Genomic DNA, 24,847 nt, shown 5'->3' with positions numbered 1-24,847 from the left:
ATGTAAACTTAACTTTCAATAAGACAGGCTAATTTTTAAACAAGTATTATTGGTGACTTGAAAAATCACTAAAATCATTTTAATAAACCTGCCTTGGATAAGCAGAAGACATGGGTGGGGCATAGATTCCAGGCAATCTACACTAGGGAACAGTCATCTGAGAGGAAGACAGACACTCTATCTCTCTAGTTTCCATTCAGGGAAACTCTGCATGTATTTCTTAGAGCAACTACTGCACTATACTGAAGACTGAAAGGGACTGTCACTACTTGATGTCTTACACAACGCAGACAATATTTAGTACAGTTATCTTTAACACTTTGATATGAGATAGACTATTTTAGAATTTTATTTCAGTATATAATTCACAAAAGAGCAAGCAGCCATTAGTTAACAATGCAGAAAAACTGACCTCTTGTTTGGCAGAATCTTTCTTTTTTATTTTTCCTGGTTTTTCGAGACAGGGCTTCTCTGTGTAGCCCTGGTTGTCTAGAACTCACTCTGTAGACCAGGCTGGCCTTGAACTCAGAGATCTGCCTAGTTCTGCTTCCTCCCAAGTGCTGGAATTAAAGGTGTGTGCCACCACTGCCCAGCTTGGCAGAATCTTTCTTCTATTTTCTTTAAAACATGGCCAGTGAGACAGCTCAGCAACTAGAAGTGCTTGCCCCACAAGCCTGATGGTCTGCGTCCAGCCTCTGGAACGCGTGGAGAATGGAGAGAAGCAACTCCAGTTGACAGTTGAACTCTGCCCACCATATAAGCTATGGCAGGTCCACACCACACTCACAGGCAAACAGACAGCAATAATAATATGAAAAGTCAAGAAGAAAAGTTACAGTTTTGTCGCAACAGAAAACTGAAAATATTTTTATTATGAAGTTTTTCAAAATACCTTTTTTTCCTGTTCAATCACTTTAATGCTGTTATGACAAATCTGTAAAAGGTTCAGGACAAACTTTGCTTTTTGTTTCTTTTTAATTACAAAACTAAAAGCTGTTAGAATTTTTTTTCTTTTTCTTTTTTCTTATCCCAGCTACAAAATACTCTGGGGGAGATGCATTATAATTCAAAATATATAATATTGCACAAACAACCAAAAGGTTAATTAAATTAAAACAATTATAAAGAGAAAACTCCATCCCCCCAAAAAATTATTTAGCATTCTCTCCAACCTACCCGCTTCACTGAAGGTTTGAGGTGAGGTGCCCACCACTTACAGTGCCCCCGTCAAGATCCCTTTAAGTTACCAGGGGATGCACCAGCACATAGACTACCAGAATTCAATCTGTGTGGCCCTCACTGAGAACCAGGCTGAAAGTCTTCAGGAAGGAGGTCTTTCCTCAGCAGAGGGCTGAGGAGAAGCAGGCCTGCAGATGGCTGTGAGTACTCACTTCTGCTCAGCACTTCACAGAGCTCATAGCTGGCTTGTGCCCTAGCTATGAGAGTCAAGGTAGGTGGTTGCTTGCAGCAGGTATCCAACCAGGCAACACCCAGAAGGGCCTGAAAGTGGCTCCCTCCCTTCTTGGGAAGGAAAAGAAATACAAGAGCAGACTCTTGCAGTGGCACAGCTGGGCTAAGGACTTGGGTTCATCTGACATGGAAAAGCTCTCCAGCGCTTTTTCAGAACATCTTTTTAAAAGTCGCCGGTGGTGGCTTGAGTGGGAATGGCCCCCACAGGCTCACAGATTTGAATTCTTAGTTTTCAAATGGTGACTGTTGGGGAGGACTAGGAGGTGTGGCCCTGTTAAAGAAGGTGTGCTGCTAGAGGCGGCCTTTCAGGTTTCGAAAGCCCAGCCAATCCCAGTCTCCTTCTCTGCCTGTAGCCTGTGGATCAGGATGCAACCTCTCAGCCCCACACCTGCTTGTATGCTGTCTGCCATGATAAAGATGGACTAACTAACCCTCTGAAACTGTAAACCAAGCCCCTAATTAAATATTTTCTTTTATAAGAGTTGTCTTGGTGATGGTGTCTCTTTAAACAATAGGACAATGACTAAGATACCACCTTAAAAATGTGTCAAGAAAAATTTAAGGAGTCTAAGAGTTAAGATGAATTAACAATGAGATTTAAAAGTTTTGTATTTTTACAAAATATAAATTTGGTAATATAAACTAAGCATCAAGAAACAGAAAAGAGGCCTGATAGAAAAAAAATATATACCTTTAAGTTCTTAAAAACAACAACAAATCCACCCTAAACCTTTAATTTTATACTTTTTACTCAAAAAAAGTTTAAGATCCCCAGTTAGTTCCTTGGGCAGCTGAGGATAGGGAACCTGAAATGACCCTATCCTATAGCAATACTGACGAATATCTTGCATATCACCATAGAACCTTCATCTGGTGATGGATGGAGATAGAGACAGAGACCCACACTGGAGCACTGGACTGAGCTCCCAAAGTCCCAATGAGGAGCAGAAGGAGGGAGAACATGAGCAAAGAAGTCGGGACCACGAGGGGTGCACCCACCCACTGACTGAGACAGTGGAGCTGATCTATTGGGAGCTCACCAAGGCCAGCTGGACTGTGACTGAAAAAGCATGGGATAAAACCGGACTCTCTGAACATGGCGAACAATGAGGGCTGATGAAAAGCCAAGGACAATGGCACGGGGTTTTGATCCTACTTAATGTGCTGGCTTTGTGGGAGCCTAGCCAGTTTGGATGTTCACCTTCCTAGATATGGACGGAGGGGGGAGGACCTAGGACTTACCACAGGGCAGGGAACCCTGACTGCTCTTTGGACTGGAGAGGGAAGGGGAGAGGAGTTGAGGGAGGGGGAGAAGGGTGGGAGGAGGGGGAGGGAAATGGGAGGTTGGGAGGAGGCAGAAACTTGTTTTTTTTTTTTTTCTTCCTTTTCTCAATAAAAAGTTTAAGAATTGAAAATACTCAAAGGGATGACTGTGCATAATACTAACATTTGTGGTTACTTACGTTATCAGAGAACGGTGTGTCTGAGTGAAAATCAACAGAATTTAACTGGCTGACAGATTCATAAAGATGTAGTAACTTCAGCTGATTGGCACAAAATTGCAGCAGTCCTTCATCCACAGACTCGAGCTCTACAGGAGAGGAAAAACATTAGACATATGTAGCAGACTCATCAAAAGGCTGTCATAATCTCTTAAATATAATTCCTTAGTGGGTTAAATACTGATATTAACCTATCATAGATTTTGAAAGCATAGATAATTTTCAATTCCAGTAAGTAACAAATCTTAACTTTCAAGTGAAATAACGTTTTCTAATAAGGGGAGAAGAGGTACAGAGCAAAAGTAGGAAATCTTTGAGTGGCACTTTGTGTGTGTGTTTTTGTGTGTCTGTGCATGCACGTGTGTGTTTGAGACAGGGTTTCTCTGTGTAGCCCTGACTATCCTAGAACCCTCTGTAGACCAGGCTGGCCTTGAACTCTGAGATCTGCCTGCCTCTGCCTCCAAGTACTGGGATTAAAGTGCAGCACCACCGCCCAGCCTGTGGCACTTCTATTTAAAGAAACGTGTCAATACTCAACTTCATCCCAGCACAATGCACTTGCTGTGCTCACCTGAAGATGTACAAGGATGCCTAGCTCTGCTCATTAGCAAGGGGGTCAAAGACAAGGAGGATGCTCGGTTCTGACCAACTAGGGATTGTGACGAATGTATCTTTAGGACAGCCTGGCAAAAAGACCTAAAGTAGAAGTTCACTAATATCCTCCAATAATTAGGTTTATTTTGTTCATGATTAATGCTGAGGCATACTTCTGCATAATTTAACTATTTCTCACTAATGTAAAACAGATATTCTCTAAAAAGGCAGATTTTGGAAACTTGAATAACTCTTACTTAAGACAGAGTAACAGGAAACACTTATGTTCTCACAGCTATAATAAAACAGCATACAAAACTCTTCAGAATGTTTAGGACTCCCATTTGTCAATCAAACTTGATACTGAGATTTGCTTTTTAATTTGGTTTTGTTTTCTGGCTTATTCTCTACATAATACCCAATCTTTTGTTAATGCTCTCAAGGGATGTGGGACTTTACAAGCATGATATTCATTTAAATGAGCTGTTTCCACTGAAGTGTGAGCTCTAAGAAGGTCACCGTTTACCAAGTTAGCTTTTTGTGTCTACTGAAAACATCAAAATGAAAACAACCTCAAAGTTAGATACTTTATGACCTAAAGGAACTTAATATCAGGCTTTTTAAAAAAAATTTTTAAGCCATTGTAGCCTGGCTTAAACATGACTAGGCATAAATGTAATCAAATATAAATCTAATTGTATATGTTTTACTGTTAGGAAAAATTCACACATAGATGATCTAGATTCATGCTACTGCACACCATAACTTAACTAATACTAGCAATTTTAAGCCATTTTATTTTCAAGCTCAACTGAGTAGAATATGTAGTTAAAACAATCAGTTTCAATGTGATTCCTTTCCGACAAGTTGAAACAAACAGAAGCCAGCTCCAAAGCTCAGTCCCCCTAATCCAGTCACAGCCTGTGACTTCTGGAACTCCATCCTTTGTCCATCAGAGAAAAGGGCGAGCCTCACAGATGCTCCCCACTAACAGAACATCACTTAAAGGATAAATATTCCTGATAGTTACCCCAGTCAGAAAATACTCTTTAAGAATGTCCTCAGTGGAAATCTTTCTTTTCCTAGGAGGCAAGGCAAAAGCCAAAGCCAACAAAAGAACCTGTTTGGGTTTTGCTGTTGTTTATAAGACTGGTCTCCTGTGCAACCCTGGCTGGCCTTTGGACTCAGAGACACATCTCCCTCTGTATCCCGAGAGCTGAGATTACAGACGTGCAAAATGGTCCTTGGCGCTACTTGGGTTTTACACACCATCAGCCCAACACCCTCATCCCAATGGCTTTCACAATGTAATAGCTTCTCATCATTCTTTTAAAATTTTTATATTGTTAATTAATTTAATTCTTTGGCCCACAGTTTTATTTTTTAATACTTAAAACATCACTTTTATTATTTATTTAAGAATTTGATACATGCAAACATGGACAAAAAACTTCCTAAAAACAGTTAATATATTGGGACAGTTCAGTTGAAAATCAAGTGTGAATATGAGATGGGAAATCTTTTCAAGCTCCCAAGTATTAAGCGTATATATGGAGTAAGTACCCTATTTTATATCTACCTGCCTATTCTCCTATCAGTCATCTCTATATTAATATGTGGAAGCATCATATGTCCCACAAAGAAATATACAATCTGAAGTAAAACCATAACAATAGCTATTACCTTGATTTTTTAAAGTGTCCATTAAAGTCTGAGTAACGTTTCTAAGGCAGGAAAATGATAAACGCTCACTGGCCAAAATGCTTTCCAGAGCCTAAGAGAAAAAGAGTGAGTAATTCTGGTGATTATACAGCAACAAACTCGCTTTCACTTTATACACAGACCTAGATCTCTGTAATCCCCAATTCAATGCATACATCTGAAAATTCAAGTTACATCAAGGAGTCTGTAAGTAATCTGCTGTCCAGACTGAGAATGAGAGAGAGGGCAACTGCTGGCTCACACGGTGGCCCCACAACATGGAGAGGACAGCTATTCTCCAACGGAAAGTCTGAACTGGACTCCGCCAGGAATGAATGAGAAGCAGAGGTAAGTGGCATGTCAACATAAAAGCTGATGACTTCATGACCGCTTGCTGCATGTGCAGTGGCACACTGCCATTTCCACCATGGCTAGCTAGATGTAGCACCCACTCTACCCTCCCAACTCAACCCATTCAGATATTTAAACATCTCCGTCCACAGGTTTTTAAAGGCCTCATCAAGGAATCGGGAACAGTTAAAGTTCATACTTATCCTTTTACATTGGCATATTAAATTAGACGTTAACTAACGAGACACATGGTTTAAAAACCCCAACCCTAAGTTGGCTGTGGTAGGGCATAGGCCTCCAAGCACTTGGAAGGTAGAGGTAGGCCGATACCTGTCAGTTCTGTGTAAGCCAGAGCTACATACTAAGACCCTGTCCAAAAATAAATAAGGGAGACTAAAGATAAAGATGAGTCTCAGAGCACAATGACTTCTGTGTTTGAGGGAGTGAAATGGGCATGAGGCAACCATAGTACAGAACAGACCAGAGCCCAGGGTAAACGCGACCCTCTTCCTCCTGTCAACAAGGCAGGCTCATGGGCGAGCACTTTCTCCCCATCACTGGACTCAGTTTCCTAAAGTCTTTACTGGACTCTGCTTTTCCTCTAGTGTTGGAAGGCGATAGAAATCTTGATTTTTTTTTCCTAGCATTTTACATAAGACCTAAGCTTTTGTGTATGACTTGATGGGAGAGAAAGACTCCTTTGGAAGACAATGTGCCCTGCCATCGTCCCAGCTCTGTGATGGACGGTAAGGATGATGGCATCTCAGAGAGAACTCTGGGTACATCTTTCTCTACTTGGTTCACTAACCCCTCTCAGCCATGTTCAATAACTGAGGTGTGTGTCCTGAGGAAAACAAAAACCAAAGTGCTCGGTGGAATGGGAAATTAGAGTAAAAAATCACAAGAGACTTTCTTGCACTACAATACAACAAAGAACATTTTTAAATGACTCCAACAGAAATCACTCCTCCCCAGTTTCTCCCACACATGCAGTGAGATAATATACACACTGGTCTCTGCCCGTGGTCTCTGGCACATCGCTCCTCTCTAATTTATAACAGTAATTTCCTGAGTGACAGGGGCTAGAAGAATCTCTTCTAGAGACTGGTCGTGGCCCCCACCCCTGGAACAGGTGTGCTAAACCCCTATAGACAGAGAAGCTGGAAGAATGTTCTGTTGTAACGTTTAGTGCATGCCCCCAGATTCCTGACACAGAACTCCTGAGACCTTTGTAGCTCCGTGGGAGAGAACACAAATACCTTCTGCTTTAATGAGGCAGTCTCTGCCAGTCTCACGATGGGGCTAGTTACCACGGCAACCAGCCAGGCGATTAGAGAACTATAATTTTTAGCCCCACTCCTAACCTCTGGGGAGGAGAAGCACTTAAAAATAAGTTGACCAATAATAGCCAGTGATACAATCAACCATGCCCAAGTAATGAAACCTCTATAAACTCTTGAAGGATTGAGGTTCTGGAACTTCAAATTATACTAAGGCTTTACAACATGCAGAGACTCCTGGAGGGGACAGGGAGGCCACACCCCCTTCTCCACAAACACTGCCCTGTGTACCTAGCTAGTTATCAGTATTCTTTACAATATCTGTTTTGACATACAAATACAAGAATTCCCTGAGTTCTGGGAGTCACCTTAGCAAACAAAGCAAAGGACAGGTCACACATAATTCATAGGAGGTTGGAAGCATAACAACCTACTAGTTGTGACTGCACTTAAAAGTGGGGCAAAGTCTTACGGGCCTGAGGCCTTCAGGTCAATAAAGTCAAAACTGACCTGAATTTCAACAGTGAGTCTGGCAACATGTGAAAAGCTGAGGCTGTGACGCACAGGACCCGCCAGGAAAAGTGCAGTTAGGAGAAGGAATCTGTCACCTCCTAACAGAGCTGAGGAATGCACAGCCAGGCAGTCCCACTCTCAGGTGCATGCTCAGGTGCATGCTCAGGTGCATGCTCAGGACAGCCCTGTAGTGCGTGGACAGGAAAGACGCACAGGGAAAACCATGCAGTGTGGTTTCACTAAGAAACTAGAAGCAACCTGAACGGTTGGTTCTACGGCAGGAGACATGAGCTGCAGCACACACATTAGAAGGTGGCAACTGCAGCTCCCCTCAGCATGGGTCACTCACACAACACACTAGAACAAGTCACAGGACACAACAGACAAGATGTCTTCAACTACGGAAAGCTGAAAACACATCAAGACACTTAGGAGGAGCTGCACGGAAATGGAGCATTAGAAAGAGGAATACAAAGTTCATCAGGGACTGAGAGGGATACTCTTCAGAGTTTGTGTAAGCTTCTATTTCTTAAGGTGGTAGTCGCACATCTGTATTTGTTATTATGCTTCCGTTATTCCAGATTTATGCATGGGTGTGTATATAAAGCACATGGAATCACATATATGTTAAGTTTTTTTTTTTTTCAAAAAGAGACAACAGACACTCCTACATGGGGGGGATATGAAAATAAATTTTTCTCAGGATCAAGTGATATATCAGCTTCTCAGAAGGAAATTTCATTTACTATACACACTTACTTGTCTCTTGGTTGCAGGGTACTTAATATCAAGAATCAACTCCTTTATTTCCGTTTCAAATGAATCTATAGTGAGAAAATCAAATTGGAATTTTCAATTTAGTAAAGAAAGATGTTTATGGAAGAAAATGAGCTAATACACTCTCTGCCACTCTAAAGGATTCACAGGATCCTGTAGTGATATTTCATTTGTATTTTAATAAATAAAGCTTGCCTGAAGATCAGAGAGTAAAACAGCCCCATTGGTCAGCCTTACAGACCAGGCAGTGGTAACACACACCTTCAATCCCAGTAGCCACACTAGTTTGTCATAGAAACCAGCAGTAGTGTTGTACGCCTTTAATCCCACCCCTAGAGAGGATTATAAGACGGGAGGAGACCGCTCTCACACAGTCTCATTCTGAGGATTCCTGGAGGCAGGGTCACCATTTGAGACTGAGGTAGAGGTAAGAGCCTGCGGCTGGCATTTTTTAATCATGCTACATGTTCCCTCGCACTATCATTTTACTGAGAAGTTTTAATCAACCCACTATCAGCAGTTCTCAACCTGTGGGTCATGACCCCTTTGAGGAGTGGCATGACCCTTTCACAGGGGTCGCATATCAGGTATTTACATTACATATCAAAATTACAGTTATGAAGTAGTAATGAAAATAATTTTCTGATTGAGGGTCACCACACATGAGAAACTGTTTTAAAGGGTTGCAGCATTAGGAAGGTTGAGAGTCACTGTCCTCTTCAAGCACTGAGAGAAGATGTCATGTCCCTCATCTCATCCTGGAAGAGTGCAGACAGACAGCTCAGGACAGTCCAGTGCTTTGCTGCACTCATTGCCGTGGCATTAAGTTTTTGATCAGAGGCACCTACCAGGCCCGGGTGACTTTGATTTTAGCAGGGCTGCCAGTTTCTTCACCAAGTGCAGGTCCTTGGCTCTTTCACTCTTCTTATCACTAAAATAACAAACACAACTCATTATACAATATGCATTTGTGTTCTTTCTAATCCTGATGCAAGCTAGCTTGGGCTTCTGTGTTGTTGTAGTTGATATGCTTCCTACTTAACCTCAAAGGGATCATCTAATGATAAAATAAACCACAAAACACTAACTACAAAACAAGCAAGCAAACACCCCAAGGTAAAGAACTATGCAAGCTATGCACAGGAGTTGCAGCAGACACAAAGCCACTCTTACCTCAGTGCTAAATGGAAAGGCACGTTCACCGTTTTTACACTTGCAGACACCGGGTCAACAAGACAGATCTGGTAAGTCTGAGGCTGCCAACTCTGACTTGTCACGTTGTTTAAGCCCATTATTTTGTAGCCGGGATACAGCAGCCTAAGGCAATCACATACCAGTGGGAGATTATAATCAGCAGACAGCTCTGACTACACCTAAGCTTCATGAACTTCGGGGTATCTGCTGGGCAAATACACACTGATGCCAGAAAGCTGGGAAAGGCAGAACTACCTCAGATGGAGAGGTCTACTTTCTTCAAAGGTTCTAGGAAACTGTACAAATGCAATTACTCTGTAGCCCAATGGCAAATAAAGCATGGGCCTTGCTTAGCACCATCACTGGGAAACTAGTGGGTTTTTTCTTTGGGGTCTTCAACTGATGTGGAAAGTCCTGCATATGTGTTGCTTTCATTGGTTAACAAATAAAGCTGCTTTGGCCTATGGCAGGGCAGAATACAGCCAGGCTGGAAGAGATATATATAGAGAGAGTAGGCAGAGTCAAAGAGATGCCATGTAGCTGCCAAAGGAGATAGCTACCCTGAAGGTTTCCAGTAAGTCACAGTCTCATGGTAATATACAAATTATTATAAATGGGTTGATTTAAGATGTAAGAGCTAGCTAGGAATATGCCTAAGCTGTTGGCCAAGCAGTGTTGTAATTAATATAGTTTCTGTGTGATTATTTGGGTTTGAGTGGCTGGGAAACGAATGAGCAGTCTCTTTACACTTCACAACATAAGCAAAAGACAAATGGCCAGAGCAGCTTACCTGCAGTGCTTGCCCACATTGAAAGCTCCCACCCTTGGTCCTTGCTGTGTGTTCCATACTTCCAAAATTCCCCTTCGTGGCGCATAGATCACAAGGAACTGAGCCACTCGACTGGGACCCTGAGTATTTCCAAAGGGGGAAAACTCCCCCTTTTCTGGTACTCGTTCATGGAGGTCCTCTACAATCTGAATCCATCCGATCTGTGCGTCTCGGTACCCTTGTAAACAGAGAGGGGTCGCTAGTCAGTTTACTCATCTGGGCTCAAAAGCAGCTCCTCATGCACTTTTGACTATTTAGGGGGAAGACAAGCCAGAGAAGTATATCATCTTTCTATCATTAGAGATCTTAAACTGAAAAGATAAGAAAATGTAATAACTTCTCACCAAAACATCAAATTTTAATATTTCACCATGTATCTCTCTTCTTTTTAAAAAGAAAATATTGCAGATATCACCAAAGCTTCTTGAGTCCATCCCTGCCTTGGCTCCCACTCCCTCCCTTCCCTCTCTTTGAAAGATTTCTTCCCTTAAAACAAAAGATCTGGGAGAGTACTTGTTTGGCCAGCTAAAATATAAGCTGTCCTCCCGCTGCCCAAGCTCCGTGGTGGTGTGGAAGATGAAGAGCAGATGGCAGAGCAGCATAAAGAAAATGCTAAGAGCTGATGCTGTCTTGTTTGGGGTGATCCTCTTATAAGTAACACACTTGGGAAGGACACGTGACTGAAGTGGCTGCAAAATGAGACAACAATGTCAGCAGCAACAGTGGTCTTAGTGGCAAATGGAATGTGGCAGGGACAAGAAACTGACAATGACAGAACTGAAAGTAGGTGCAGAAGGAAGAGGTTAAATGTTGTGGAATATTAGTTTAAGATGTGTCTCACCCATTTGTTTAATGATGCAAAGATGTGTTGCATGCTTTTCTGCTGCATTTGTTTAGCTCTGTAAAGCTGTGCCATTTTGCCTGCCTAAAACACGTGATGGTCTAATAAAAAGCCGAATGGTCAACAGCCAGGTAGAAGAGAGAAATAGGTGGGGCTGGCGGGCAGAGAGAATAAACAGGAGAAATCTAGGTAAAAGTGAGGAGCAAGAAAGGGAGGAGAGGAGGATGCCAGGGGTCAGGAACCCAGACAGCCACAGAGTAAGAAGGAAAGAAAGATATACAGAATAATGAAAGGTAAAAAGCCCAGAGGCAAAACTTAGTTAAAGAGAAATGAGAATATTTAAATTAGAAAAATGGATTAGAAACAAGCCAAGCTAAGGCCCAGCATTCATAAGCAAGAATAAGTCTCTGTATATTTATTTGGGAGGTGGAGGGCGGACTCCCAAAGAGTAAAAATCAAAGAACCAAACATAGTTAAAAGTGCCTATGATGAATTGGAGGTATAGTTCAGTGGGAGCATATGCAGGGTCCTGGGTCCAAAACCTAGTACCACAAACAACAAACCCAAACTAACCAGACAAAAGTCACTGCTTTAATTGATGATGTTCCAATTAAGTGTCGGCCAAGTGTTGTTGACCTGACTTGACATTAAAAAGAAAAACCACAGAGTCCTAAATACTGTTACTAACCAAGGTGAAGGAGATAAAGTTGCTCAACTATTGGGGTAAGATTGAGGCAACTTTTCTTCCACTGTTGTAGGGAAGTACCTTTCCACATCCGTATTGCAATTCCTCGAGCAACGTCCAACAAGATAACTCTGCCAAAATCATCTGTGACTGCTGCCAGGGTGTTACAAGGAGACAGGCATATGCTTTCTCCATGGCGTCTAGAATCCGGAAGTCCAAATCTGTCATTAAAAAATAAAAAAAAAAAAATTAAACCTAAAATCACACTCAGAGTTAGAAATGTAAAATAACAAAATTCACAAATAAAATAGACTATATCTATATCTTTGTGTGTGTGTGTGTGTGTGGTTTTTTCGAGACACGGTTTCTCTGTGTAGTTTTGGAGCCTGCTCTGGAACTCACTCTGTAGACCAAGCCTATCAAGAAGAAATGCGACTTTATAACCTCTTTGTTTAGAGAGTAATGAATGCAAACCTACAAACCTCAAGAAATTGATTTTACTAACAGCTAACTAGTCAGCCTTCTCCAGGTGAAGAACCTCTTTAAAAAGAGGAGCTTGAGTATTACTTTTATAGTGGTATTTTATGTTAGGTAACAAGCAACAATTAAAAAGCCAAAATCAAGCCCTCTTTTCCCAGAAAGAAAGTAACAACACACCCACTAATCATAGATGCCCTGCTCTGTTCTAGAGTAAACAAGGAAGAGTTATCCTTCAAGGATTCTGGTTGTAAAAGAATTCCCCCTGAGGAGTAATTCTCAGAATTACTGAGTCAGGGAATCAGGAAATCAACTGTAGCCCCAAGCGCTGCTTGAAGCACTGGAGGAGAGAACCGGCCGACTTGCCTCACAGCTAAGGGAGTAGCTGGCTCCATCTTGGGCTTCTGCTTCTGGACGGTCTCTTCTTCATGCTTGCTTTTCCAACCAAGCCAACCACTAAAGGGAGGGGAGACAAATAAATCAAATAAACTAGCAGACACTAGTCCAAAGTCTAGGCACAACCAAGGCAGACCCACATCAGAGCAGTTAAGATGCAGCTTCATTACCTGGCAGCACTAAAGAGAGCAGAAGTCAGTTTACTTGCAACTGCGAGCGCGACGTGAGACAACAGTGGCTGAGTGCTTCCCTGCAAGACAGGCGTGCGGAGAAAACTGAGAGGGGGCCTGACTTCTCGAGGAGCCTTACAGAAAAGTGCAAGCTGCAAAGTCTCTGTGGCAGCAGCTCCTTTTGGAGGCAGCAGCTCCTTTTGGAGGCAGCAGCCTCGGGAGCAGCAACAAGACTGAGCAAGGCTAAGATTTATAGGTAAATCCCCTAGTGGTCCAAGGTGCTCCACAAGTATTTTGGCCTCAGCAATGCAAACTAACACACTGCCTGAAGCAAGGGCTTCCTGTTGTGTCCGGCTGCTGCTGGCCTAGAACCAACCTTTAGGGTTTTTCCCTTTAAACTGCACTTAATGAAAAGCAAGGAGGCCAATAAGACAACGCACACACAATTAGCTTTGCCCTTTCCTTCCTTTTTTTTTTAAAGTAAATATATATTTATATAAAAGTAAAAAAGATAGATCAGCCCACCCAGAGAAGGCTACTTTTTAAGTGACAAGTGCTGCCAAATGTAACAATGAACTTCTCTCTATTTTAAGAACCAATTGTCAAAGCTTTTATCAACTGTAACGGGAGCGTGCTCTGTCTCACAGTTCTTCATGTATCCTAATCCCTGGTGGGTGGACATAATTAACAATCTGCAGCTCCACCAATATTTAAACAAAATGTAGCCAGCAAAAAACTTAGGACTACCAAGACAAAAAATTATTGGTTTTACCTCAGATTTTTGTTTCTCACACACACATGCATGGACACACACGCACGCAGATAGTGGGGAGCTGAGAACAAGGTCTCATGTAGCCCAGGCTAGCTTCAAACTTGCTATGTAGCAGAGGATGACCTTGAATTTCTGATCTTCTACATCCGAATTACAGAAGTGCACTACCAAGCCTCCTACATGTTGCTGGAGATCAAACTCGGGCTTCAGGCAAGCTAAGGAAGTAGTCTATCAACTGAAGTACACCCCAATGCTTTACTTTGATTTTAAGGGCTTTTCAGTTAATCTAAATAATTTAGAAGAACCTTGAACTGGTGACATGGCACAGTGGGTAAAGTACATGCAGCAAAAGCCTCATGACCTGAGTTCAATCCCCAGAATCCACATAGAGAAGCCAGATGCAGTAGTGTACATCTGTAATCCCCACATTCCCACGGGGAGATGGGAGGGGGAACTGGAAGCTCGTCTCGGCCAGCTACAAGGTAGAGGAGCAAACTTCCAAGCATTGTCCTGAGTCTCACACACACATCTATACACAATAATTTCTTTAATTATAAAAAAATTTAGAAGAAACTTGTGATTAATTTTAGCTTCAGATTAAAAAGCTTAGAATTTTAAACTTCATCTTTCTAAGGTTAAGTTACTATATCTAATTTTTAGGCAAGTTAAAAAATTCAGAGTAGCTGTACTCACGATGGAACTCGTACCTCTAGAGCATAGAAGAAGCCAGTGAAGGGACTGGACCCCACAGTGATATACTGAGACATGGCAGGTGGGCTGTTTTTAATTGTTGCATTAATCCCCCCTATAACGGAAGCAGTCTTCATCTGATCAAAAGGCGACAGAGTCATAATACCTTATAATTAAAAGAAAAAAAGAGACAAGAACCACAGTTGGAATATATTATAATGACTTCACTTGAGTGATTATTTTTACTTCTGTTTTAAATGCTATTGAGTTAGTTTTATTTCAAAACTACAAAATACACATTTGAAAGTGCTGATAAATATTAAAAGCATCAACCTGAATTGCAAGCATGGCTGGTTTTTTTTTTTATCTCCATTACTTTAAAGACCCCTTACAATGATATTACTATTTTAGTAACTGTTTCAACCTACTTATTTTTTCCTTTATTTATCAAGAAACATTTGGGCTCCTTTCCGTTATCATCCAGCTTAGATCCATGTTCCACGACAGTCCTTCCTACAGGCCCTTATACTAATCTTGCTCCACGCCCTCCAGAGTAAATCTTAACCTCGGAGTGCCTGAGTTTCTGTTCTGGAAAGAAACAGCTGTTGACGCGAGCCCCATCCCAGCCCCACTGTCCTTGTACTTCCCTAACTCCCAACCCTTTGCTACCCCTCTGCTCAACGCGCAGACTGGCTGGCACTAATGTCCCCTGCAGACGTGGCTAGCCTGATCTCTGCAACAATACTAACTTGCTCTTCCACCCTAAACACTTGCACATTGGCAGCTGAACCTAGATGAATGATGTCTTTTGTCACAAGTGTTGGAACTGTGCTTCATGCATAAAGGTGACACCGCTCACTGAGGACCCTCTTCCTCTCCCATCCTTTCCAAAGCTGTGAGGCCACTTAAAATTTCATATTTATTGTTTTCATTAAGAATGATGTAAATCTTTTTGTGGCTGAGGAAGCATTCAACTATAATTCTATATCCTAAACTGAGATTTTCCCATTTGGGTTATAAATCTTGTCATTGCATGTTTTCTTTAAACACAAGTCCTTTCCATACTGTGAAACACACTGGATTTCCTCTACACATAAATCCCCATAAAGTCAAGCTCGCTAGACCACTTCCACTTCTACCTCAGTACCTATGAGGCCTCCTTGACAGCGTGACATGTGAACAGGGGCCTGCACTGAGTGAGGGGAAAACCACATGGTTAGGTGGTACTGCTCCCAGCAGGGGAGCAGCAATTTCAATGTTTTGCAAAGACCCCTGGGTGCTCTGAGGAGCTAGATCGACAAAACTGGATACAGTGAGAGACAGGATGGGAGACAGGGCCAAGCAGCACCTGGACAAGTAATGGGCTCTGAGCAACTGGGAGGGACTGAGCAAGAGGGGAGGTGGATGGAAGAACAGTGAGAAAAGAGTAGCAAGTGTGGGGCTGGAGAGATGGCTCAGTGGTTAAGAGCCTGCTCTTCCAAAGGTCCTGAGTTCAATTCCCAGCAACCACATGGTGGCTCACAACCATCTGTAATAAGGTCTGGTGCCCTCTTCTGGCCTACAGGCATACACACAGATAGAATATTGCATACATAACAAATAAATAAATATTTTTTTTAAAAAAAGAGTAGCAAGTGTGAGGAAGAAATAAAGAATTTAACACTGGAGGTCAAGTCTAGCCATCTGTGAAAGTGTTCAGAAAAGGAGCTTAAAGAACTGGTCAGAACTGGAGAGGAGAGTGGAGATGCTGTAATTTTATTTCATTATATTTTTTGTTACTTTTGACAATAGGAAGTGGACACATTTACTGTGAAACAAACCCACCCCAGTCTGACTTCTGTTCTCCCCACCCCCCCACCACCAACTGCTCAAGTCAATGGAGAGCTCCAAGCTGCCAAATCCAGTGGTCCACGCTGTCTCCAATGCTGGTGTTTCACAGTACCCCTAAACCATTTGTACCTGCAGTCCCAACTGCCTCTGACCCCGTATCACACGCCTACCTGCCTGCTTCATGCTCTCCTAGAATGTGCTTTTGCCGGAAGTCAACATGCAAAAACGTAACTCTTGACTTTCCCTCCTTACTTATCTTCCTCACTCTCCTGTCAGTGAACAACCTGCTCCTCCACCCAGCGGCTCACACTACACAGCGAAGACGTCACCTGTGATCCTACCACTTAGGAGGGTGGGCAGGGTGGCTCCTTGGGTCCTCTTCTCTCACTCCTCAAACTCATACCTGGGCAACTGTACAACGCGCTTAATATTACTGCTTCTGCTCTAGGTCTACGAGTCTCACAGGCCGGCATTACCAAAAGCACTCCCATGGCTTTGCTCCCTTCTCCACAGCTGTCTCTAAATAGCACTCAAGGGGTACTTTTTGTTTTTATTTGAGAAAGGGCCTCTCTACAGAGTCCTGGCTGTCTCAGAACCCAAAACTTGAGAGTAAGATTCAGCTCCCTTATTTTCAGCTCTGTCCTCTGCATCCCCAACCCGACTCGCTCTATCACTCTCACCCCATCAAGCCATGCTGACCTCCCTTGCTTCTCAGAACCTTTCGGGTCTTTGGGGTCCTCAGAACTACATAGGTACTGTGCCCTCTGTCGAATGCTCTGACTACAAATGTCCTTTCCTGCAGCTGCTCCTTCTCCCCCTTCCTGCCTCAGCCCAGCTGTGCTCTCGGAGAGGCCTGTCTTAGCAGTCTGTCTACTCTACAGCCATGACTCTCAGCTTTCCCAACACTGAAACCCTTTAACACAGTTCCTTGTGCTACGGTGACCCCAACCATGAAATTATTTCATTGATACTTCATAACTATAATTTTGACACTGTTATGAATCAAAATGTAAATATCTGTTATACAAGCTATTTGATATGCAACCCCTGTGAAGTGGGTCACAACCCACAGGTAGAGGACCACGACTCTAGAACATAACCCCGTACTGAGTTCTTCCACAAAGCCGACCAGTGTTTTAAAGCACCACAGTTAGTCATTTAGTTGTGTGTATCTCTATCCCAGAATGCAAGCTTTCTTGGGGCAAGGTCTGGACTGCTACCTAGGGAATCATTTACTGAACGAGTTAAGACTTTACATAAAGATGTACATAATATAAGCTTATTGTACCTTTTGTTTTTTTATTTGTAGGCTGGGGAGTAAATGAATAGAACAGTGTTTTCTATCCAATCATTTTCCCCAGCCAGCTTCAATGTTCCAAAGTTTAATTACCAGAGCAGGGAGGAGACCCTGAGCTGAACTCAACACTTTGGGAACTTTATGTTAGTTAGAAATTTTATTTCTCTTAGTGAAAAATTGAAGACACACAAAACTGTTTATCAATAAGGCATCTGTTAGAGTATTCCACACAGGACTGTGTAGACAGTCAGCAGGTCTGTGTGCAGGCTTCTCTCAGCCCTCCACACAGCTCCTGCCCTTCCTAGACCAGACTTTCAACAGTTCCTGCTGACTTCCCATGAGGAGACCAGGGAGAGAAGGGGAATGAAGGCGGGACATCTGTTCCCTGGCTCCTTCCCTGAGGAAAAGTCATCCTGCTCCCCAGGTGCCGATTCTAGTCACTATCTCTAAGTTTGAGGAGGGCTCTCTGCTCTGAACTCTACCAGCTTGCTTGGCACTCACTGTTTCTCCACCATGTTCTTTCTGCAACTCACCACAGACCAACACGTGTGTTGGCTAGAGGCTTTGTTCTTTTACTCTCAGGGTAAGTCAAGGTGTTCAATGCTAGAGCTTTCTCTTCCTCCTTCATTCCTACTACAGCTGTCTACTCTTATATGTATCCTTGAATTAGCCTTGTGCTTCTAGACAGTCATGGCTTTTCATCTCTTTATTTCTTTGTTTTCGTTTTTCTTCCTTTCTTTCATATGTATGTATGTATGTTGTATTATATTTGTTTGTCTGTCTGTCTATCAATGAGTCTCATATAACGCAGTCTGGCCTCAAACTCCCAATCCTGAGTCCTGAGATGACAGGTATGCACCAGCCTATCCAGTCTTTGATCTCTATATTCCTGAAAACTAACACAATAAGTCCCCAAATACTGTCATGGGAAGAAATCTGCTTTATATATGTTCTGCTGGTCCAATATAAGATCATTACAAGAATCAGAGTGTCAGTAGATAAATACATCAAAATAGTGAGTGACTACTTGACAACTGGAATATTAATGCTGAGGGTGTAATTAAGTCTTTACTAAAACTGTTACTTTAGCCGGGTGGTGGCAGCGCACGCCTTTAATCCCAGCAATCAGGAGCCAGAGGCAGAGGCAGATGGATCTCTCTGAGTACAAGAGCTAGTTCCAGAATAGCCAGAGCTATACAAAGAAACCCTGTCTTAGAAAAACAAACTAAACAAAAATCAAAAAACCCTGTTACTTTATCTTAAAGATATAAACCTAGCTGAAAAACTTCCCAGTGTCTCACTAAAGGCAATGGATTTTTTTTCACATAGGAATAAAATGTCAATTCTAATAAATTAGACGCGTCAATAAAAAAGTATAAGAATAAAAATAGAACTAGCGATACTTACCAATACTAGCATGATCAATAATAGTGTCAATATCTTGTAGACCCCATTTCTTATAAGCTAACGGTGGTGGTTGTATGTTCTCATTGCCTGATGCTGCAGCTATCAAAAATAAAAATGAGATATTATAATGCATAAAATGATGTTTTATCAAAAAAGTCTAATATATAATTTACTGTTCTAAAATGTCCACTAACAAGAAAGTACAGTAATGAAAAGTGCATAAAATGAGATTTATTCCTGCCATGGCAACAGACATAAAAACACAACTGCTAAAGACCCTGCTGACCCCGGTCCAGAGCGAGCAGTGTCTCTGCCTAAGGCAGACAGACTTGCAGGAGCCTGCAGGCCTTCAGCGGCCCAACAGGAGAAAGAGCTCAATGCCTCTAACACTGCCCGAGTCCTGGCTCTCAGCCTGTTCTGTGAACCTGGGTGCCGAGAGAGGCTTGGGCACCTATTGATGCCACCTGATCTCTACCCCCTGGCTAACAGGACAGACATTATCATGGTCTTATTCACAGCAAATAAATAGGGATTGTGGTTAAAATAAAATAAAATTTTAAAAAAAGGCTGACAATACCAGTAACACACTTGTCTTTTGTTAGTTTTTAAAATAGAATTCTTACCTATAAAATATTGTCATTCTCTTTTGGTAAATATATTATTAATGGTGACTATGTTTTTAAGCAAAGACTCAGATACCACAGTTCATTCTGAATTTGAGATCTTCTAGCCTTGGCCTGTCAATAATGGTGATTGCTTCACCAATCTCAAAATAATGATGCTATAATGGGCTAAATTTAAACAATTTAAAAGATAATGAAAATAGGTATAAAAATTCAAAGTATCCTGATGTACTACTAAAAAGAATCACAAAACCAGGACTTGAGCATTTTACCAATCACAGACTTCTGAGACAATCTGTCCACTGAGGTATAGTAAAGGTATATGAAGGCTAATTTCCCCTCAGAAGAAACTGCCTGTTTTGAACCTTATGTAAAGTTAGCTTGGAAAAAGTTCTTTGTCCTTGTTAAGCAGCAAACATATCCTAAGGACCTGTTCTCAGGGGGCTGGCAAGACGGCTCCATCAGTATTCCACATAAACAAAAGGACCTGAGTCCAGAACCCCAGCAGCTGGGTGAAACTAGTTACACTGTAACGAGCCAGTGACTGACGACACTGCAGGGAGATGGACGGGAGGGTCCCTGGGCCCACTGGCCAGGCTCACTGGACCTTGTCTTGAATGAATGAATGAATGAATGAATGAATGAACAAATTAAGTCAGCAGCAAGTGGAGACTGCTCAGGGAACACCCTTGCTGTTGACCCTGGCTCCCCCATGCTCCGTCATCACCACAGCGAGGCTCCTTGACTATCCATGTAGTCTGCACCTCATAACGAATCCTCGTACATGAAGTTTAGACCTCCAGCATCTCTCCATTGACAAGTGTTTCAAATAAAGAGGCTGAGCTGACCTGCTGGGTCCTCTCCCCTGTGAGGACATGTGCCAACACACACAGACGACTCTATCCTCAGTGAAGTGGGAGGATTTAGTGCATGTGTCTGAGAGCGTCTCATCTAGGGAGAGGTTTGCTAGCGGCACCCAAATCCTCTCCCAACCAAGCTGTGTTTCTGAGTTATGTGAAGAAAATATGCTGCTCTCAGGCTGCTACATGCCACTGCCACACCTGAGCAGCATGGGGGCTCCAGCCCCTGCTTGTAAACAGCACTCCCTGCAGGAGACGCCTCACGCATGTGAGCAGGCCACACTAAATAGAACTATCACCATACCACCAGAAGTTAGACCCTTCTTGCCAAAACATTACCTTTTGCCACCTGGTTCCGACAAGCACGGAGGGACTGAAAAAGACTGAAGCCATCAATAGTCACAATGGCGGCTGGATATAAGATGCTCAGTTCTTCATTCTGTGTGGGGATAAGGAAAAACAGATACAGCAAATCAACAGGTGAGGATCCCACTCAGTTCAAGGCTATGACTGAACGGTTCAACTGCAGACACAGAGCACCCAGAGGAAGCGGCACAAGGAAGCAAGAATTAGTTTCAGGGCGCCTTCTGGCCAAAGACTTCAACTTCCTCTCCAATATGCGTTTCCCATGTAGTAGGAAACGGTTCCTGGATAACGGCGAGAGTAGAAATCTAGTTTCAGGTGGAGAAAAACAGTCACTATAGAGAGGTAAGTCACTGTTTAAAACACAGGGCGTGGTGACACGTGCCTTTGAGTACAGCATTTGGAGGCAAACAAGTTCAAGGCCAGCCTGCTCAACAGAGAGTGTTTTAGGACAGTCAGAGTACATAGAGGAATCCAGTTTAAAAAAAAAAAAGAAACAAAAAATAAACAAACAAAACACCTCAACAACCTAAAAAGGCTCCCTTGAAATCAGAGGCCTGTCCCAATACTCATTCTCAAATAAACTCATACATATTTGCTTGAGTCTATCAAACACATTTTATTTATTTACTTATAATGTACACACATTTGGCCTATAGCACACTACTAAGTGTGGTGCCTCTAATTACCAATGCTACGGCTACCTATTTATCTATTTTTCATCTATTCATCCATCTATTTATTTACTGTTACAGAGCTAAGGACTTAAGTCTTGTACACTAGGCAGGCATTTTGTCAATTATGCTTTACTACAATCTAATTTTCCCATTTTATTAAGGGCATAGATATGATTTAATTTTGTTTTTTGACACAATCTCCTGCCTCAGTAATTTTTAAAAACCCAATTTCCAGCAGGGCATGATGAAATACACCTGTAATCACAGCACTGGGAAGGCAGAGGTAGGAGGACTGTGGGTTCTAGGACAACATGAACTATTCAAAGAAACGCCAAACCCCCAAACAACAAACACACCCCCACAGGCACCCCTGACTCCAGTCTCTCACACTGAAGTCTAAAAACCAGTGCTCCAGAGGCCCGTGGATGCACCTATTCCTTCTCTGGGAGCTCTTCTAGCCCTCTCCTCTGTGTCAAGTCAAGTCTGACTTCAGACAAACTTTGATTCTTCTGCCTGCCAATCAGGCTCTCTCTGTTTTCTACTGGCTTCTTTGCCACCCCATACAAAGTTCTACATTTGAGCCTTCCCTCACTTTTCTCCTGACTCCTGGAAATAGAACCCTTTCTTGTAGGGGAGGGCTGCTCGTTCGTTTCCTGGACACCCTGACTCGAAATAATCACACAGAAAATATATTATTTGTAATACTGTTTGGCCTATAGCTTAAGTGTATTTCTGGCTAACTCTTATATCCTAAACTATCCCATCTCCATTAATCTGTGTATCACCACGTGGCTGCGGCTTACTGGGTAAAGTTCCGACTCCAGCGGGGCTACATGGCTTCTCTCTGACTCTGCCTACTCTGTCCATATATCTCTTTCAGCCTGGCTTTACTCTGTTAAGCCATTGGCCGAAAGCAGCTTCTTTATTAACCAAAGGCAATAAAACATATTCACAGCATACATCACCTCCCACATCATTTTCTTCTCCCAATAACCAATTAAACTGCAGCCCATTACCCTGGGCTCACAGCGGATCTCACCCCAGGAATTTCCTCCTCCTGGCAGTCAGCTCACCTTCCCTAAAGGTGTACTTTATCTTGATTGTATGGCTGTTTATGTTATTGATTAATTCATTCTTAGATGCTGACAGACAAAATCTAGCTTCTCACACTGGACTGCTTTTTCTATGACTCCTGTAACTTACTGCACAATTTAAGTTCATGTATGCATTCAGTATATGTTTGTTTAACATGGAATCTTCTGGAACTAAGTGGCGCAAAAACTAAGATTTGTTATAAAGTTTCAACCCTGTATATTATAAATGGAATAAAAGCATGCTGGTTCAATAGCACTGTGGTTACTGTTTTACTGTGAGACAAGTACCTTTTTTTTACAATAGGTAATTTTAACATTTGAATTAAAATTTAAAAGATATAAAGTTTCATTAATATATTTCCACCTTAAGTTAGTCACTATAGTGTTTGGCCCCAATAGATCTGAATGCTTGTCACCAAGGAGAGGTACTATTAAGAGGTGTGGCCTTGTTTGAGGAAGTGTCACATGGGATTTAGGGTTTCAAATGCTCAAGGCAAACCAAATGTCTCTCTCTCTCCCTGTCTGCAGATGTACAACTCTCAGCTCCTTCTCCAGCACTATGCCTGCCTGCATGCCTCCATGCTTCCCACCATGACAACAGCAGACTAAACCTCTGAAACTGTAAGGCAGCCCCAATTCAATGTTTTCCTTTTAGAAAAGTTGCCGTGGTCATGGAGTCTTTTCATAGCAATAAAACACTAAGACAGTCATTTTTTTTTTTGCTTGTCTATCTTAATTTTTTTGGGGGGGGTCTTTTAAATTTATTTATTTATTGAGGATTTCTGCCTCCTCCCCGCCACCGCCTCCCATTTCCCTCCCCCTCCCCCGATTAAGTCCCTCTCCCTCATCAGCTTGAAGAGCCATCAGGGTTCCCTGACCTGTGGGAAGTCCAAGGACCACCCACCTCCATCCAGGTTTAGTAAGTTGAGCATCCAAACCACCCAGGCCCCCCCAAAGCCAGCACGTGCAGTAGGATCAAAAACCCATTGCCATTGTTCTTGAATTCTCAGTAGTCCTCATTGTTCACTATGTTCAGCAAGTCCGGTTTTATCCCATGCTTTTTTAGACCCAGGCCAGCTGGCCTTGGTGAATTCCCGATAGAACATCCCCATTGTAAGACAGTCATTTTAACACAAAATTTTGTTTATAAAATACAAAGACTGGTATTCTATTTAGTTACAAATTACATTTCTAGACTATGCCAGCTCAGCTAACTGTGCTATCATAAGACAAACCTCTCAATTTCCAGGCAAAACAGCAAACAAAATTGATTCAAAACAATGTCACTGTTACCTTTTTCTAATTGATTTTTTACATGTATAGATGTTCTGTCTGCATGTATGTCTGTGTATCATATATGCCCAGTGTCTGTAGAGAGAGAGTGTCAGGTCCCCTGGACGTTACAGGTGGTTTTGAGCCACCATGTGCATTCTGGGAACTGAATCTGGGAACCCTGAAAGAGCATCCAGTGCTCTTAACTGCTGAGTGTTCCCTCCAGCCCCGCCACTGTCACTCTGAACATAATCATTACATTACCTGCTCGGTCACTCCAGGGTGTCGGGGGATTTCATAGGTCCTGCACTTAAGCTGAAGCACTTTGTCCTCATTCAAAAGTTGTGCAAGCAAAAGCACACCACTCTAGAAGCAAGCACAGAAAAGGGCCCTGCTGGTTTTCTCCAGTGTCACTGAACGGGGAGAAGGCAAACAGTCTATTTCCCAATAGCATCCCAAGCACACCAGTCCGCTTTTTTGCAAGTGGACAACATCTTTCTTTTACAGATAGCTCCTCACCTGTCCTTCTTTCACCCCATAAAGCAGTGGTTCTCAACCTGTGGATCACAACCCCCAAAGACCATTGGAAAACAGACATTTACATCACAATTCCTAATAGCAGAAAAATTACAGTTAGGAAGTAGCAACGAAATAATTTTATGGTTGGGGGTCACCGCAACATGAGGAACTGTGTTAAAGGTGAACAGCGTTAGGAAGGTGGAGAACCACTGCTAAATTATCAGTTACTATTTCCAGCATTCATAGTAAGACTATCCTCTTAGATTCCCGGCTGCAGCCTTGGTAACGAAGTCACCGGTGGCACAATGTGATGCACAGCACTGCAGTCAGCTAGCTCTCTCTACTGCTGGAAACCCAACTCCCCAACTCACCTCAGTGTAGAACCGCACATAACCAGACGTGAATCCCACCACAATGCAGGTCCAGTCAGGACGCCCAGTGGAACTCCTGTCACAAATAAAATTGATGATTGTAATGTCTTGGCTATCAAAGCAGAAGAGACACAGAGCCTGTACTCATCCTTACCTCTTCTGGCTTGCCAGTGGGATGCAGAGAGCACTGGTCACATATTCCCTACAGACAGAAACAAAAGAAAACCATGAGCTCAGACATTGTGCTTAGCAATAAAGTGTGTGTGTGTGTGTGTGTGTGTGTGTGAGAGAG

At 42.5% G+C, this 24,847-nt stretch overlaps 1 protein-coding gene and 1 non-coding gene across 3 annotated transcripts in view; both read right to left on the bottom strand.

The window, feature by feature from the left end:
• Rab3gap2 (RAB3 GTPase activating non-catalytic protein subunit 2) overlaps nucleotides 1–24,847 on the bottom strand; it is an 81,217-nt gene that overhangs the window by 22,744 nt on the left and 33,626 nt on the right. For both annotated transcript variants that reach the window (XM_005348830.3, XM_005348832.3), the window contains exons 5-19: nucleotides 24,710–24,757; nucleotides 24,556–24,631; nucleotides 23,930–24,031; nucleotides 20,599–20,698; nucleotides 18,777–18,875; nucleotides 14,260–14,408; nucleotides 12,781–12,860; nucleotides 12,581–12,670; nucleotides 11,819–11,958; nucleotides 10,173–10,389; nucleotides 9,362–9,505; nucleotides 9,037–9,119; nucleotides 8,171–8,235; nucleotides 5,250–5,340; nucleotides 2,934–3,061 (exon numbers count right to left, since the gene is read on the bottom strand). In XM_005348830.3, the coding sequence (XP_005348887.1) occupies nucleotides 2,934–3,061; nucleotides 5,250–5,340; nucleotides 8,171–8,235; nucleotides 9,037–9,119; nucleotides 9,362–9,505; nucleotides 10,173–10,389; nucleotides 11,819–11,958; nucleotides 12,581–12,670; nucleotides 12,781–12,860; nucleotides 14,260–14,408; nucleotides 18,777–18,875; nucleotides 20,599–20,698; nucleotides 23,930–24,031; nucleotides 24,556–24,631; nucleotides 24,710–24,757 (1,612 nt within the window). The remainder of the gene's footprint in view (nucleotides 1–2,933; nucleotides 3,062–5,249; nucleotides 5,341–8,170; nucleotides 8,236–9,036; nucleotides 9,120–9,361; nucleotides 9,506–10,172; nucleotides 10,390–11,818; nucleotides 11,959–12,580; nucleotides 12,671–12,780; nucleotides 12,861–14,259; nucleotides 14,409–18,776; nucleotides 18,876–20,598; nucleotides 20,699–23,929; nucleotides 24,032–24,555; nucleotides 24,632–24,709; nucleotides 24,758–24,847) is intronic.
• LOC113456266 lies at nucleotides 17,374–17,505 on the bottom strand. The gene has a single exon (XR_003377111.1). It is a non-coding gene; the product is annotated as a small nucleolar RNA SNORA36 family (small nucleolar RNA).

The sequence above is a fragment of the Microtus ochrogaster genome, chromosome 6 (genome assembly GCF_000317375.1).
Source record: "Microtus ochrogaster isolate Prairie Vole_2 chromosome 6, MicOch1.0, whole genome shotgun sequence".
In the NCBI taxonomy this organism is placed as follows: Eukaryota; Metazoa; Chordata; class Mammalia; order Rodentia; family Cricetidae; genus Microtus; species Microtus ochrogaster.
This window is presented reverse-complemented; position numbering and strand designations above follow the sequence as displayed.